The sequence below is a fragment of the Elephas maximus genome, chromosome 3, assembly GCF_024166365.1.
Source record: "Elephas maximus indicus isolate mEleMax1 chromosome 3, mEleMax1 primary haplotype, whole genome shotgun sequence".
Classification (NCBI taxonomy): domain Eukaryota; kingdom Metazoa; phylum Chordata; class Mammalia; order Proboscidea; family Elephantidae; genus Elephas; species Elephas maximus.
Window position 1 is genome coordinate 69,719,706 of NC_064821.1, and position 13,358 is coordinate 69,733,063.

The 13,358-nt window shown below is 46.2% G+C and overlaps 1 protein-coding gene across 7 annotated transcripts in view; it reads left to right on the top strand.

Annotated features, from left to right (window-relative positions):
* PTPRU (protein tyrosine phosphatase receptor type U) overlaps window positions 1-13,358 on the top strand; it is a 98,727-nt gene that overhangs the window by 65,076 nt on the left and 20,293 nt on the right. For all 7 annotated transcript variants that reach the window (XM_049878488.1, XM_049878493.1, XM_049878492.1 and 4 more), the window contains 3 exons: window positions 6,936-7,126; window positions 7,847-7,922; window positions 8,425-8,501. In XM_049878488.1, the coding sequence (XP_049734445.1) occupies window positions 6,936-7,126; window positions 7,847-7,922; window positions 8,425-8,501 (344 nt within the window). The remainder of the gene's footprint in view (window positions 1-6,935; window positions 7,127-7,846; window positions 7,923-8,424; window positions 8,502-13,358) is intronic.

The window sequence follows — 13,358 nt, forward strand, 5'->3', positions numbered from 1 at the left end:
GAACAGAATAGAATCTAGAAATTGACCCTCACATGTATAGTTAATTGATTTTCAAACAAGGTCCAAAGTGGGATAAGACAATCTTTTTGACAAATGGTGCTGGACTAACTGGATATCTTAGTTATCTAGTGCTGCTGTAACAGAAATGCCACAAGAGGATGCCTTTAACAAAGAGAAGTTTATTCTCTCACAATCTAGGAGGCTAGAAGTCCGAATTCAGGGTGCCAGCTCCAGGGGAAGGCTTTCTCTCTCTGTTGGCTCTGGGGGAAGGTCCTTGTCATCAATCATTCCCTGCTCTAGGAGCTTTTCAGTGCAGGGACCCCTGGTCCAAAGGACACGCTGTCTTCATGGTTCTTCATTCTTGGTGGCATTAGGTCCCCATGTCTCTACTCACTTCTTTGTTTTATATCTCAGAAGAGATCGACTCAAGATATAACCTCATTTTGTAGATTGAGTCCTGCCTCATTAACATAACTGCTTCTAATTCTGCTTCATTAACATCATAGAGGCAGGATTTACAACACATAGGAAAATCACATCAGATGACAAAGTGGTGAACAATCACACAATACTGGGAAACATGGCCTAGCCAATTTAACATACTTTTTGTAGACATTTTAATCCATAACAATACCCAAATGGAAAATATTGGATCTCACCCTGTACCTCACCCCATACACAGAAATTAGCTCAAAATGGATCACAGACTTCAATGTAGAAGTGAAAGTTACAAAACTTCTAGGAGAAAACATAAGAGAAAATTTTGATGATCTATTGGTAGGCAAAAATTTCTGAACTAGGCCACACAGAGCACAAATCATTAAAAAAAAAAGAGAAAGAAATGGAAAGGCAAGCCGCAGACTAGCAGAAAATATTTTCAGTATATGTATTTAAGGCTTGTATTTGGAATATGTAAAGAACTCTTACAGCTCAATAATAAGAGAAACCAATTTTAAAATGGGCAAAAGATTTGAACAGACACTTTGCAAAACAAGATATGTGAATGGTCAATAAGCACATGAGAGGATGCTTAACATCTTACCTGAAAAATGCAAATTAAGACTGCAATGAGATACCCACTAGAATGTGTATAATTAAAAAGACTGACTATGCTAAGTGTTGGTGAGGAGGAGGAGCAAGTGGAACTCTCATACATCGTTAGTGGAGGTGCACACGCACTGTGGAAAACAGCTTGGAAGTTTCTCATACATTTAAACATATACTTATTCCATGACCCAGCATTCTACTCTTAGATTATTCACCAAGACAGACAAAAACATATATCTACACAAAGGCTCCCTGATGTGTCTGTCAGTTTGTCATACTGTGGGGTCTTGTGTATTGCTGTGACCCTGAAAGCTGTGCCACTGGTATTCAAATGCCAGCAGGGTCACCCATGGCGGACAGGTTTCAGATGAGCTTCCAGACTAAGACAGACTAGGAAGAAGGACTCGGCAGTCTGCTTCAGAAAAGAATTAGCCAGTGAAAACCTTATAAATGGCAGAGGAACATTGTCTGATGTAGTGCCGGAAGATGAGCCCGTCAGGTTGGAAGGCACTCAAAATACGACTGGGGAAGAACTGCCTCCTCAAAGTGGAGTCAACCGTAATGACTTGGATGGAGTCAACCCTTTGGAACCTTCATTTGCTGATGTGGCACGACTCAAAATGAGAAGAAACAGCTGCAAACATCCATTAATAATCGGAACATGGAATGTACAATGTGCGAATCTAGGAAAATTGGAAATCGTCAAAAAATGAAATGGTACGCATAAAATCAATATCCAAGGCATTAGTGAGCTGACATGGACTGATACTGGTCATTTTGAATCAGATAATCATATGCTCTACTATGCCAACTTGAATGAGGAATGGTGTTGCATTCATCATCAAAAAGAACATTTCAAGACCTATTCTTAAAGTACAATGCTGTCAGCGATAGGATAATATTCATACGTCTACAAGGAAGACCAGTTAATACAACTATTATTCAAATTTATGCACCAACTACCAAGGCCAAAGATGAAAGAAATTGAAGATTTTTACCAACTTCTGCAGTCTGAAATTGATCGAACATGCAATCTAGGTGCACTGATAATTGCTGGTGATTGGAACGCGAAAGTTGGAAACAAAGAAGAGGATTTGATAGTTGTAAAACATGGCCTTGGTGATAGAAACGATGCTGGAGATTGCATGATTGAATTTTGCAAGACCAATGACTTCTTCATTGCAAATACCTTTTTTCACCAACATAAATGGGGAATACCCACGGACCTCACCAGATGGAATACACAGGAATCAAATTGACTACATCTGTGGAAAGAGGCAATGGAAAAGCTCAATATCATCAGTCAGAACAAGGCCAGTGGCCGACTGCAGCTCAGACCATCAATTACTCATATGCAAGTTAAAGTTGAAACTGAAGAAAATTAGAACGAGTTCATGAGAGCCAAAGTACAACCTTGAGTATATCTCACCTGAATTTAGAGACACATTGAACACTAATAACTGAAGACCAGGTGAGTTGTGGAATGACATCAAACATGAAAAAAGCAAGAGGTCATTAAAAAGACAGGAGAGAAAGGAAAGACCAAAATGGATGTCAGAAGAGACTCTGAAATTTGCTCTTAAACGAAGAGTAAACCAAAAAACCAAACCCAGTGCCAGCGAGTTGATTCCGACTCATAGCGACCCTATAGGACAGAGTAGAACTGCCCCATAGTGTTCCCTAGGAGCGCCTGGCGGATTCGAATTGCCGACCCTTTGGTTAGCAGCCATAGCACTTAACCACTACGCCACCAGGGTTTCCTGAACAAAGAGTAGCTAAAGCAAAAGGAAAAAATGATGAAGTAAAAAGAGCTGAAGATTTCAAAGGGTGTCTGGAGAAGACAAAGTATTATGATGACATGTGCAAAGACCTGGAGATAGAAAACCAAAAGGGAAGAACACGCTCAGCATTTCTCAAGCTGAAAGAACCGAAGAAAAAATTCAAGCCTCAAGTTGCAATACTGAAGGATTCTACGGAGAAAATATTAAATGATGCAAGAAGCATCAAAAGAAGATGGAAGGAATACACATAGTCACTTTACCAAAAAGAATAGGTTAACATTCAACCATTTCAGGAGGTAACATATGATCAGGAACTGATGGTACTGAAGGAAGAAGTCCAAGCTGCACTGAAGGCATTGGCAAAAAACAGCTCCAGGAATTGACGGAATACCAGTTGGATGTTTCAACAAACAGATGCAGCATTGGAAGTGCTCAGTCGTCTGTGCCAAGAAATTTGGAAGACAGGTACCTGGCCAACCAACTGGAAGAAGTCCGTATTTATGCATATTCCGAAGAAAGGTGATCCAACTGATGTGGAAATTATTGCACAATATCATTAATATCACATGCAAGCAAAATTTTGCTGAAGATAATTCAAAAGTGGCTATAGCAGTATATTGTCAGAGAACTGCCAGAAATTCAAGCCAGATTTAGAAGAGGACGTGGAACCAGGGATATCATTGCTCATGTCAGATGGATCCTGGCTGAAAACAGAGAATACCAGAAAGATGTTTACCTGTGTATAATTGATTATGCTAAGGCATTTTACTGTGTGCATCACAACAAATTATGGATAACATTTCGAAGAATGAGAATTCTGGAACACTTAATTGTGCTCATGAGGAATCTGTACATGGATCAAGAGGCAGTCATTTGAACAGAACAAGGGGATACTGCGTGGTTTAAAGTCAGGTAAGCTGTGTCATCATTCCATCCTTTCACCATACCTATTCAATCTGTATGCTGAGCAAATAATATGAGAAGCTGGACTCTGTGAAGAAGAACAGGGCATCAGCATTGGAGGAAGACTCATTAACAACCTGCATTATGCAGATGACACAACCTTGTTTGCTGAAAGTGAAGAGCACTTGAAGCACTTACTAATGAAGATCAAGGACCACAGCTTCAGTATGGATTACACCTCAACATAAAACAAAAATCCTTACAACTGGCCCAATAAGCAACATCGTGATAAACGGAGAAAAGACTGAGGTTGTCAAGGATTTCATTTTACTTGGATCCACGATCAACACTCATGGAAGCAGCAGTCAAGAAATCAAAAGACGCATTGCATTGGGCAAATGGGCTGCAAGAGATCTCTTTAAAGTGTTGAAAAGCAAAGATGTCATCTTGAGGATAAGGTACATCTGACCCAAGGCATGGTGTTTTCAATCACCTCATATACATGTGAAAGCTGGACAATGAATGAGAGAGACAGAAGAAGAATTGACGCCTTTGAATTGTGGTGTTGGTGAAGAATACTGAATATACCATGGACTGCCAAAAGAACGAACAAATCTGTCTTGAAAGGAGTACAACCAGAATGATCCTTGGAAGCAAGGATGGTGAGACTGCATCTCACATACTTTGGACATGTTTTCAGGAGAGATCTGTCCTTGGAGAAGGCATCATGCTTGGTAAAGTAGAGGGTCCGTGAAAAAGAAGAAGACCCTCAATGAGAAGAACTGACACAGGGGCTGCAACAATGGGCTCAAGCATAGCAACAATTGTGAGGATGGCACAGGACTAGGCAGTGTTTCATTCTCTTGTGCATAGGGTCACTATGTGTCGGAACTGACTCAATGGCACCTAGCAACAAGAATAACACAAAGGCTTTTTACATGAATTTCATGGCACCTATTCACTGTAGTCAAAAGCTGAAAATAGCCAAAATGCCCATCGACAAGAAAATGGATAAACACATTGTGGTGCATTCACACAGCACAATACTATCCAGTGACATAAGGGAACAAACTTGATGTATGTAACAACATGGGTGAGTATAAAAAACATGCTGAACTAAATAATTGACACGAGTGCATACTGTGTGATTCCTTTTACATGAAATTCTAGAAAAGGCAAAACAAATCTGTAATGACAGACAGCAGAGTGGGGATGGAAATTGATTGCAAAGAGGCGGGAAGAAACATTTGAAATGACAGAGATATTCTATATTTTGGGTGGTGGTTACCAGGGTGTGTAACTCATTGAACTGCGTATTTCAAATATGTGTATTTTATTTTTTATAAATTATGCCTCAATAAAGTAGATGAAATTATTAAAAGATTGAGCTAGTTGGGGTCAACCTTCCTTTCAGCTCTGGTTGTCTGAGTCTCAATCCTGTGATGGGTAATCTCAAAAAAAAAAAAAAATCTCATGCTTCTGGTAATGTTTCATATCACTAACTCCTTTCTGCCAGGGAGTCCCATTCTGGGCCACCGTATGGGTGGCCATTCACCAGCTAAAGTTTAGCAGTGCCAGGAAGGTCCAGCCTGTGTTAAAAACATTTTGCAGGCCAATTATCAAATTAATGTGCTTGATTTTCCTCACATAGTATCATTTGGGAGGTGTGTGTGTAGGTTTTTTGCTATTTGAAGGGCACGTGTCCTTGGGAAGGTTAACACATGAAGCTGTGATAGATAGCTGTACAAGCGTCAAAGTGCTTTCTCAAAGGTTGTCCCATTTAATCTACCCCCTAGGTCTTTGAACGAGGCTGCCTTTTATGAGTCACCTGCTGTACTCCTAGGCCCTGGTCAGAGACTGGCCCAAGTCCTGGCCAGGAGGGTGTTTGCATTTTATAGAGCTCAGCAGGGTGTCTGCCTTGGTGATTATGCATTCATTATGTCCAAGTCATTGAGTAGGATGCATGGGCCACGCACTGGGCTGGGTTAGTGTTTTGAGCCAGGCAGACACAGTTACAAAACTTTCAGATCAGGGGCGAGACAAGTGATTAACAGATTGCCTCAGAAAGGGAATCATGGATGTTGCTGGAGCCAAGGAAACCTAAAGGCACTAAGGAAGTGCCCCTCCCCCAGCCCCCTGCAATGAGGGTCATTTCAGAGAAGACCTGTAGGATGAGTAGGAGTTTCATCTCATCTAGACAAAAACAAGGGGAAGGGTGTGTGACGCAGAGGGAACAGTGTGTGTGAGGGCACAGGTAAATGAGGGGGTAGGTATCCAGGGCTGCACTGGGAGTCCTCCACTAGTCCTTGCCAGCTCTGGCCGGGGGAGAACAGCTGGAGGAATGTCTGGAGCTAGTGTTGAGTAAGCCGCCCCTTTTTTGCAGCCTCACCCCTGACAGGAGGAGGGAATTGAAGATTAAACAAGTGTGTGTGCCAGTGGGTGTGGGAGGTGGGTGTGTCTGAATGGGGCACCTTTCTCATCATCAGGTCCTGATCTGGGGGGGTGGCGGGGTGGGGGATGGGTGGTTGTCCTTGAGATGCCGACCAGAAGAGCCAGAGGACTGGGGTGGGCCTGGGAGTAGAGATAGTTTTCCCAGGGGAGTGTGGGGACACTCTGAACTTCTTCACCTGTTCCCCGGACCAGCTGAGGCCCCTACACAGGCTGAAAGGGGAAATGTTTGCTCAGGAGAAACACCTCTATTCAGGTGTCTTGTGTGAATCTGCACAGAGGACTGCAGAAGCAGCTAATTTCAGGATTTGCTTGTCTTTGATAGGGGTAATTTCTGGGAGTTGCTGGTGTTCCAGATTGTTCCCTTAAAGTGGGGAGGGGAAGGGTAGGAAGGAGAAGAGTCTTGGGCTCTGCTGAGTGCTGCCCCCTGCTGGCATCGCAGCGAAGCCCTGGCGGGGGGGGACCCCTACTGGGAGCAGCAGGATGGAGTGAGGGTATCAGAGGGTCACAGCACAATAGCGCTGGTAGGGCCACAGGGGTCATGTGATCTGATCCACTTGTTTTAAAGGGGGAAAACTGGGATGCAGAAGGGCAGGGACTTGCACAGGGTCACACAGGGTAGGCCTTGCTAGGGTCCTTGGTTCCAGTGAGCAATCCAGGCACCCTCTACATTGACCATGCTCCCCCACCTCCTCCAGCCCATCCGGGTTCCCCAGGCTGGGTCATGTGTGTCAGAAGCTCCTTCTCTGACTGCAGGAGACCAGCGCAGCGGTGGGGTCACTGAGGCCAGCAGCCTCCTGGGGGGCTCACCGCGGCGTCCATGCGGCCGGAAGGGCTCCCCATACCACACGGGGCAGCTGCACCCAGCAGTGCGTGTGGCTGACCTGCTGCAGCACATCAACCAGATGAAGACGGCCGAGGGCTACGGCTTCAAGCAGGAGTATGAGGTGCACGGCCATTCTGGCCAGGACCCCTGCCAGGGCCTGCCTGGCCGCTCCTCACCCTGGATCCTGACCCTGGCAACCCCAACTCTGATGATCCCCGACTCAGCCTAACCATTTTTTACCTTGACATTGGCCCTCATCTTAATCCCACACTGACCTGGATTCACATTCTCATCCTGATCCTAATTAGAAATCTGACCTTGAATTTTATGTCTCTCTCCACCTGGACCCTGATCATGGTCCTTATGCTAGCCCTCAGCTGAACCTGACTACCAGCACTGACCCTGACCTCTAACCTGATTTTGTTCCTGACCCTAATCCTAAACCCTTCTTGAACTCTGACTTAAATCCAGTTTTACCTCTATCTAGGCTCTGATCCAACCCTTATCCTAATCTTAGTGTGACCCTGACCTTTACCTTCTTCCTTGAATTTTACTTTCTTCCCAACCCAAGTCTGGATTTACCCTAACCCTGACTCCCATTCTAAAATTTCCCTGGACTCTGACCCTCTTTTCTCACTTCCCTCCCCACACATGTGTTAGTGTTGAACCTGGTCCTTGGCTGATAAAGGAATATGCAGTGGCTTTATCTCAGCCCCCAATTTTGGTGCTGAGCCTTACATGGCTCCACCCCCATTCTGCCCACATGGTCCTCACCGAAGGGAAGAGATCCGATGAGTAGGGGTCCCCCTCCCCCACTGACGACCACTTTCCTATCTGGCAGAGCTTCTTTGAAGGCTGGGATGCCACGAAGAAGAAAGAAAAGCTCAAGGGTGGCCGGCAGGAGCCCATGCCTGCCTGTGAGTTCTAGGGAAGGACCTGGGGCCTGGGGGGTGGCGGGGAGGAAACTAGAAAGAGGGTGCAGCCAGAGTAAGCTCTGGGCAGTCTCAGAGATTATAGTAGTCCTGGCCACCATTTATCGAGCGCCTTTTATGTGCAGGACCTGTGCTGAGCATGTTGTACTCAGTAGCTCATTTATTCCTTAATAACCCTGTGAGGTGGGGAATATTATAATTCCCATTTTACAGATAAGGAAACTGAGGCTTGAAAGGTTAACCACCCTGTCTAAAGTCACACAGCTAATAACTGCCTGACCAGCACACAACCTTGGGCCTACTCAATTTCACATCCCAGACTCTGTCCTGCCTTTGCTGGTGCCCAGAACCTATGACTGGCCCTGAACCTCTAGGTTCCCCAGCAGCCCTGTCCCTGGCCTCCAGGAAGCCTTCCCTGACTGCCCCCATTCTGGGTTCCCCAGTCCAGCTCCTGCCTACCCCATGGCCACCTGCTCTGTGTTTACAGATGATCGGCACCGAGTGAAACTCCACCCGATGCTGGGAGACCCCAATGCTGACTACATTAACGCCAACTATATAGACGTGAGTGCCTCACCCCTGCCATTTCTGCTGCCACTGGCCACATCCTGAGCCGCTGTTGTGTGCAGGATGCTGGCCTGGCCCTGCTTGCTCCAGGCTCACCTTCCAGGCAGGGCAGTAGCCTGATAGGGAGTGAATGGAGGTTCAGAGGGCTGAGTTCTGAGTCGCCCCCCCACCTCCTACAGTCAGTGCTGGAGGAGCTCAGAGAAGTGGGAGGACAGAGTGGGCCAGAGCCACCAAGGAAGGCTTCCTGCAGGCTAGAGTTGCCCTGGGAGATGGGGGCTTCAGTGAGGCAGGAAGAAGGGAAGAGGGCAGACAGCTAGGCCTAGACGTGAGGAAGGATCGGCTTTGGGTGAGAGGCCTAGAGATCGGAGGATTTACGTGATACACAGGCTGAAGAGCAGGCGGGGGCTGGAGTGTGAAGGCCTTGAATGGCAGCCATGGAGTTTGAGCTTTTTCCTAGGGGCATCAGAGAGTCGTGAAACTGTCTTGACCGTGATCAGAGTGGTACTTCAAGAGTAATAACTTACGTTTATTAAGCACGTACTATGCACCAAGCACAGTGCTAAGCACTTTATACTCAATATCTCATTTTATGTAATTTCTCCAACCCTGTGAGGTAATTAGCATCATGGCCTGAGTTTACTGATGAGGAAACTGGGGCTCAGTGAGGTGAAGCTACTTGTGCCAGGTCATACAGCTAGTGCGTGGCGAAGGAGGGACTCAAACTCTGACTTGTCTGTGTCTCCGATGCCTTTGGTGTTAACCACTAGGCTATACTGCCATTCACTGCAGCTAGGGGATCTGGCTGGACCAGGGGAGGGCCAGAGACAGGGCGGACAGCCAGGAGGCCTAGGCTTAAGGGTCAGACTCCCCCACCCCTTCCAGAAACTACATTTGGGAATCGTTTACCAAATATATTTGGAACACCCACTATTTGTCAGGTATTGTCCTGGGCACCAGGGATATGGCAGTAGGCAACACAGACATGGTCCCTACTTTCCTAGAACATATGTATCCTATTGATGGAGATAAACATAAATACAAATAAGTCATTTCAGATAAGATGGGAAAACACAGGCCAGAAGAGAGGAATGGTTTTCCTAATATCATACTGCAAGTTAGTGGCAGAGCTGGGGTTAGTCATGGCAGGCTGCTTGGAGGCAGTGGGCTTGAGCTGGCTGTGGGTGGCTGGAGAGGAGAGGAGGGCATCCCAGGTAGGGGAGCAGTGTAAACAAAGGCCTGAAGGTGGGCAGGAGGAGAAGGCATGTATCTGTGGTGGGAGGTAGTTGGGACTCTGGAGATCATCTCTCCTCTCCCTCTTATCCTCCTCCTGGGGGCCAGACATGCTACCCTGTATTTCCCAGCATTCCTTGCCTTCTCCTGCCCCTCCCATCCTCTCGCTGGGCTGGGGTGAGGGCTGGGCCTGGCCTCTCAGACTTGGGCAGCTTCAGAGACAAAGGGCCTCTCCTCAGTCTCGTGAAGGTGCCAGTTGGCTTTTCCTCGGCCCTGACCACTCCCTGCTCTCTGGCCCAGCCCGGCTCACCCGTCTTGCTCTGCCTCCCCTGCTCCCATCACCTGTTCTGGCCGCTCCTGTGCTCCATCCACCTTCATCTGCCTCTGGCCTAATAGCTGTCTCTTTTGCTTTGTACTGTTCCCTCACTGGAATCATTAAGATTCGGATAAACCGAGAAGTAAGTATCTCTCTCCCCTTCTTCTCCTCCTCCTGTCTGTCTGACTGGCTGTACCTCAGACTCTCTCGGTCTCTGGCTGTCTCTCTTTCTCTGTCTCTGTCCTCCTTCCCCTCCACTTGTGCACCCAGCACCAACTGTCCATTTCAGCAGTCTGGCCAGGGGCTGCCTGAGGCTGAAAATTCAACAATATCCCTGTTGTAAGCAATCCCCTGCCATCCTCCACTGCCTTGAGACAGGGCAGCAGTGTTGGGGTGCTTCCCCTCATTCTGCACTGGCCCTGCCACCAGCTTCTGTCGTCTTCAGTCTCCCAGTCCCAGTATTCCAGACAAGTCCTCATTAGCTACACCCTCTGCAGGGCTCTGGAAAGGGATGGGGCATAGGGGAGGTTGCCCTTGGTGGTCCTATCTCTGCTGCTTAGAAGTCAAGGTCTTCACAGAAGTGAAGACAGCCCTGGATCAGTCTGCTTAAAACTGGTTTCCCTGATGTTCAAATCCCTTTCTGACTAGTTCGCTTGAAATGCAACCCCAATCACTTTGCTTGCAATTTAGCTCTAATTTGAACTTTCTGGGGGCCAGTTTGGGTATTCCATTTTTACAAAACTTGCCATCTTTTTGGCCTTTTAAAAATAAAATAAAAAAGTTCTAATTCATATAAATTATTTTCATAACATTTGATGGCTGATGGAATTGTTTGCTATTTTTATGGGTACTTTTTCTATCTCCTTTTTTCTTTTAAAAATATCTCTATTGCTTTTTATCTGATGACAGAACTATGTGCTCATTCTCAAACTCTGAGACAGCATGGAGGTGCCTTGTGTACAAAGTGAAAGGTTCCCCATAGTCGCATCTGTCAGAGGTGACCGGTTATTCTATATATGTTACCAGACTTGCCCCCTTATCTTGAGTATACGTAAACAGTTGGTTTGTACAGTTCTCCAATTTAAAAAGAATATTAAGCTCATGAAACACAGTACATACCTAGCATTAAAAGTGCCCATTAAAATAGCATTAGTGCCCATTAGAGGGTGACAAATACAGGCCATTATGGTTCCTTTCCTCTCAATTTCCATGGAACAACCCACTCACTCGTAAATCCTACCCATTTAGTATATTGTAAGCCTCTTCATACCCTTAGCAGACTTGGCCTAATAATTCTTCAAATGCCAGTTAACAAGTATCATTGTTTGAGCACCTGCTATGTGTCGGTTGCTTGAGACATATCAATTAAACTTTACCACACTCTGCGAGGTAGGTGCCATATTTGCGCCCATTTGACAGATGAGAAAATGGAGGCTTAGAGAAGTTAAGTGACTTGGTCAAGGTCATGAGGCTCTCGATTGGCAGAGCTGGGCCACAAATCCAGCCTTAGCTCTCCACCCTTAATGCTAGACTGGTGGTTCTCTCCCTTTGGGGAACATCAGGATACCCTGGCAATTTTGCCAACAATGCAGGTGCCCTGCCTTCCCCTGTCGCCAGCTTAACCCAGTCAGAGTCCCTGGGTGCAAGGTCCTAGAATATGCTGGTGCCCTCTGGAGCATGAGGACCAGTGCTCTCTAATGCTGGTCTCCATAGCAGGCATGCTTAGATGACCTGTTACCTTCCTTTCAAATCTGATCATTTCAAACTTTCTAATTTCCAGGTACTCTATGTAATATAGCTGTGTAGTCGTATACATACTTATTAAGAAGTTAATATACAGCTATGGAGGGTTACCTGCTTAAAAAACGTTTTCCAAATAGGGTTGTGTGATAAGTTGTGCGACTACCATGCCATACTACCTCCAAAGAGCTCTCCTCCAAATGACCAAAGAATAGGACATTGGAACCACGAAGAAACATTCGTAATAGGGTTGAATTTTAGACTAACTGGCTGTTGGGCACATCCATCAGTTTTAATTGAACTCCACTCCTCAGCTGTTTGTTGACTGGCATTTGTGTGCTGGCACTGTTCTGGGCACTAGACAGAGAAGTATGTATCAGATGAGGTTCTTGCTCTCAAGTGCGATTCTTAGACAAACTGGCTTCAGGTGTGGGGTGCAGTGGTAGTTCAGTGGTAGAATTCTTGCCTTCCATGCAGAAGACCCAAGTTCGATTTCTAGTCAGTGTACCTCCTGTGCGTTGTTGCTTGGAGGCTTGTGTGTTATGATGCTGAACAGGTTTCAATGGAGCTTACAGACTAAGACGGACTAGGAGGAAAGGCCTGGCGATCTACATTTGAAAATCCGCCAGTGAGAACCCTACGGATCACAATGGTCTGATCCACAACCAATCATGGGGATGGTGCAGGATCAGGCAGTGTTTCCTTCTACTGTGCTTGGGGTCTCTATGAGTTGGGGGCTGACTTGAGGGTAGCTAACAATAACAAAGCCTGTCCTCTTGCTTAGCTGGCCCTTTAATGGGCTCCTCTCATCCTGCACCTCTGCCTTCTTGTCTTTGAAGCAGGACATGAAGCAGAGACAACATCTTGTCTTTTGAAGCCACAGCAGGAAGGAATTAAACTAGACCTGGTGAAGTTGCCAGCAGTGAGGGCTGAGTGACTGGGAGACTTTTCACTCTTAGTAATTTTTACTACTTTTTGGCCATTTTCATGGGAATGGCATGTAGGTACATAACAGAGTCTGTGAGGTGTGCGGGTCACTGTTGTCCCCATGTTGCAATGTTGCAGAGAAGGAGCAGGGGCTAAGGGAGGTGAGGGGCTTGGCTACTCACAGTGTGTTGCAAGTCTCAGCAGTATCAGCCCCACCTGGGAGCTGATTGGAAATGCACAATCCTGGGCCTCACCCCAGACCTTTTGAATCCAAATCTACCTTTTAACAAAATCCCCAGGAGATTCGCGTGCATGTTAAAGGCTGAGAAGCACTCTCTTAGCACTCAGAGTCACATAGCTGCAGCTTGGCAGAGCTGTGACTGGGACCCAGGTCCATTTGACCCCAAGATTTCTTAATTCCCATGGCAAAGCACCTCCTATCCCAGGAATTTTTTTTATTTTTATTTTTATTGTGCTTTAGGTGAAAGTTTACAAATCAAGTCAGTCTCTCATACAAAAAGTTATACACACCTTGCTATGTACTCCTAGCTGCTCTCCTCTTAATTAGACAGCACATTCCTCCTCTCCACCCTGTATTCACTGTGTCCATTCAGCCAGCTCCTATCCCCCTCTTCCTTCTC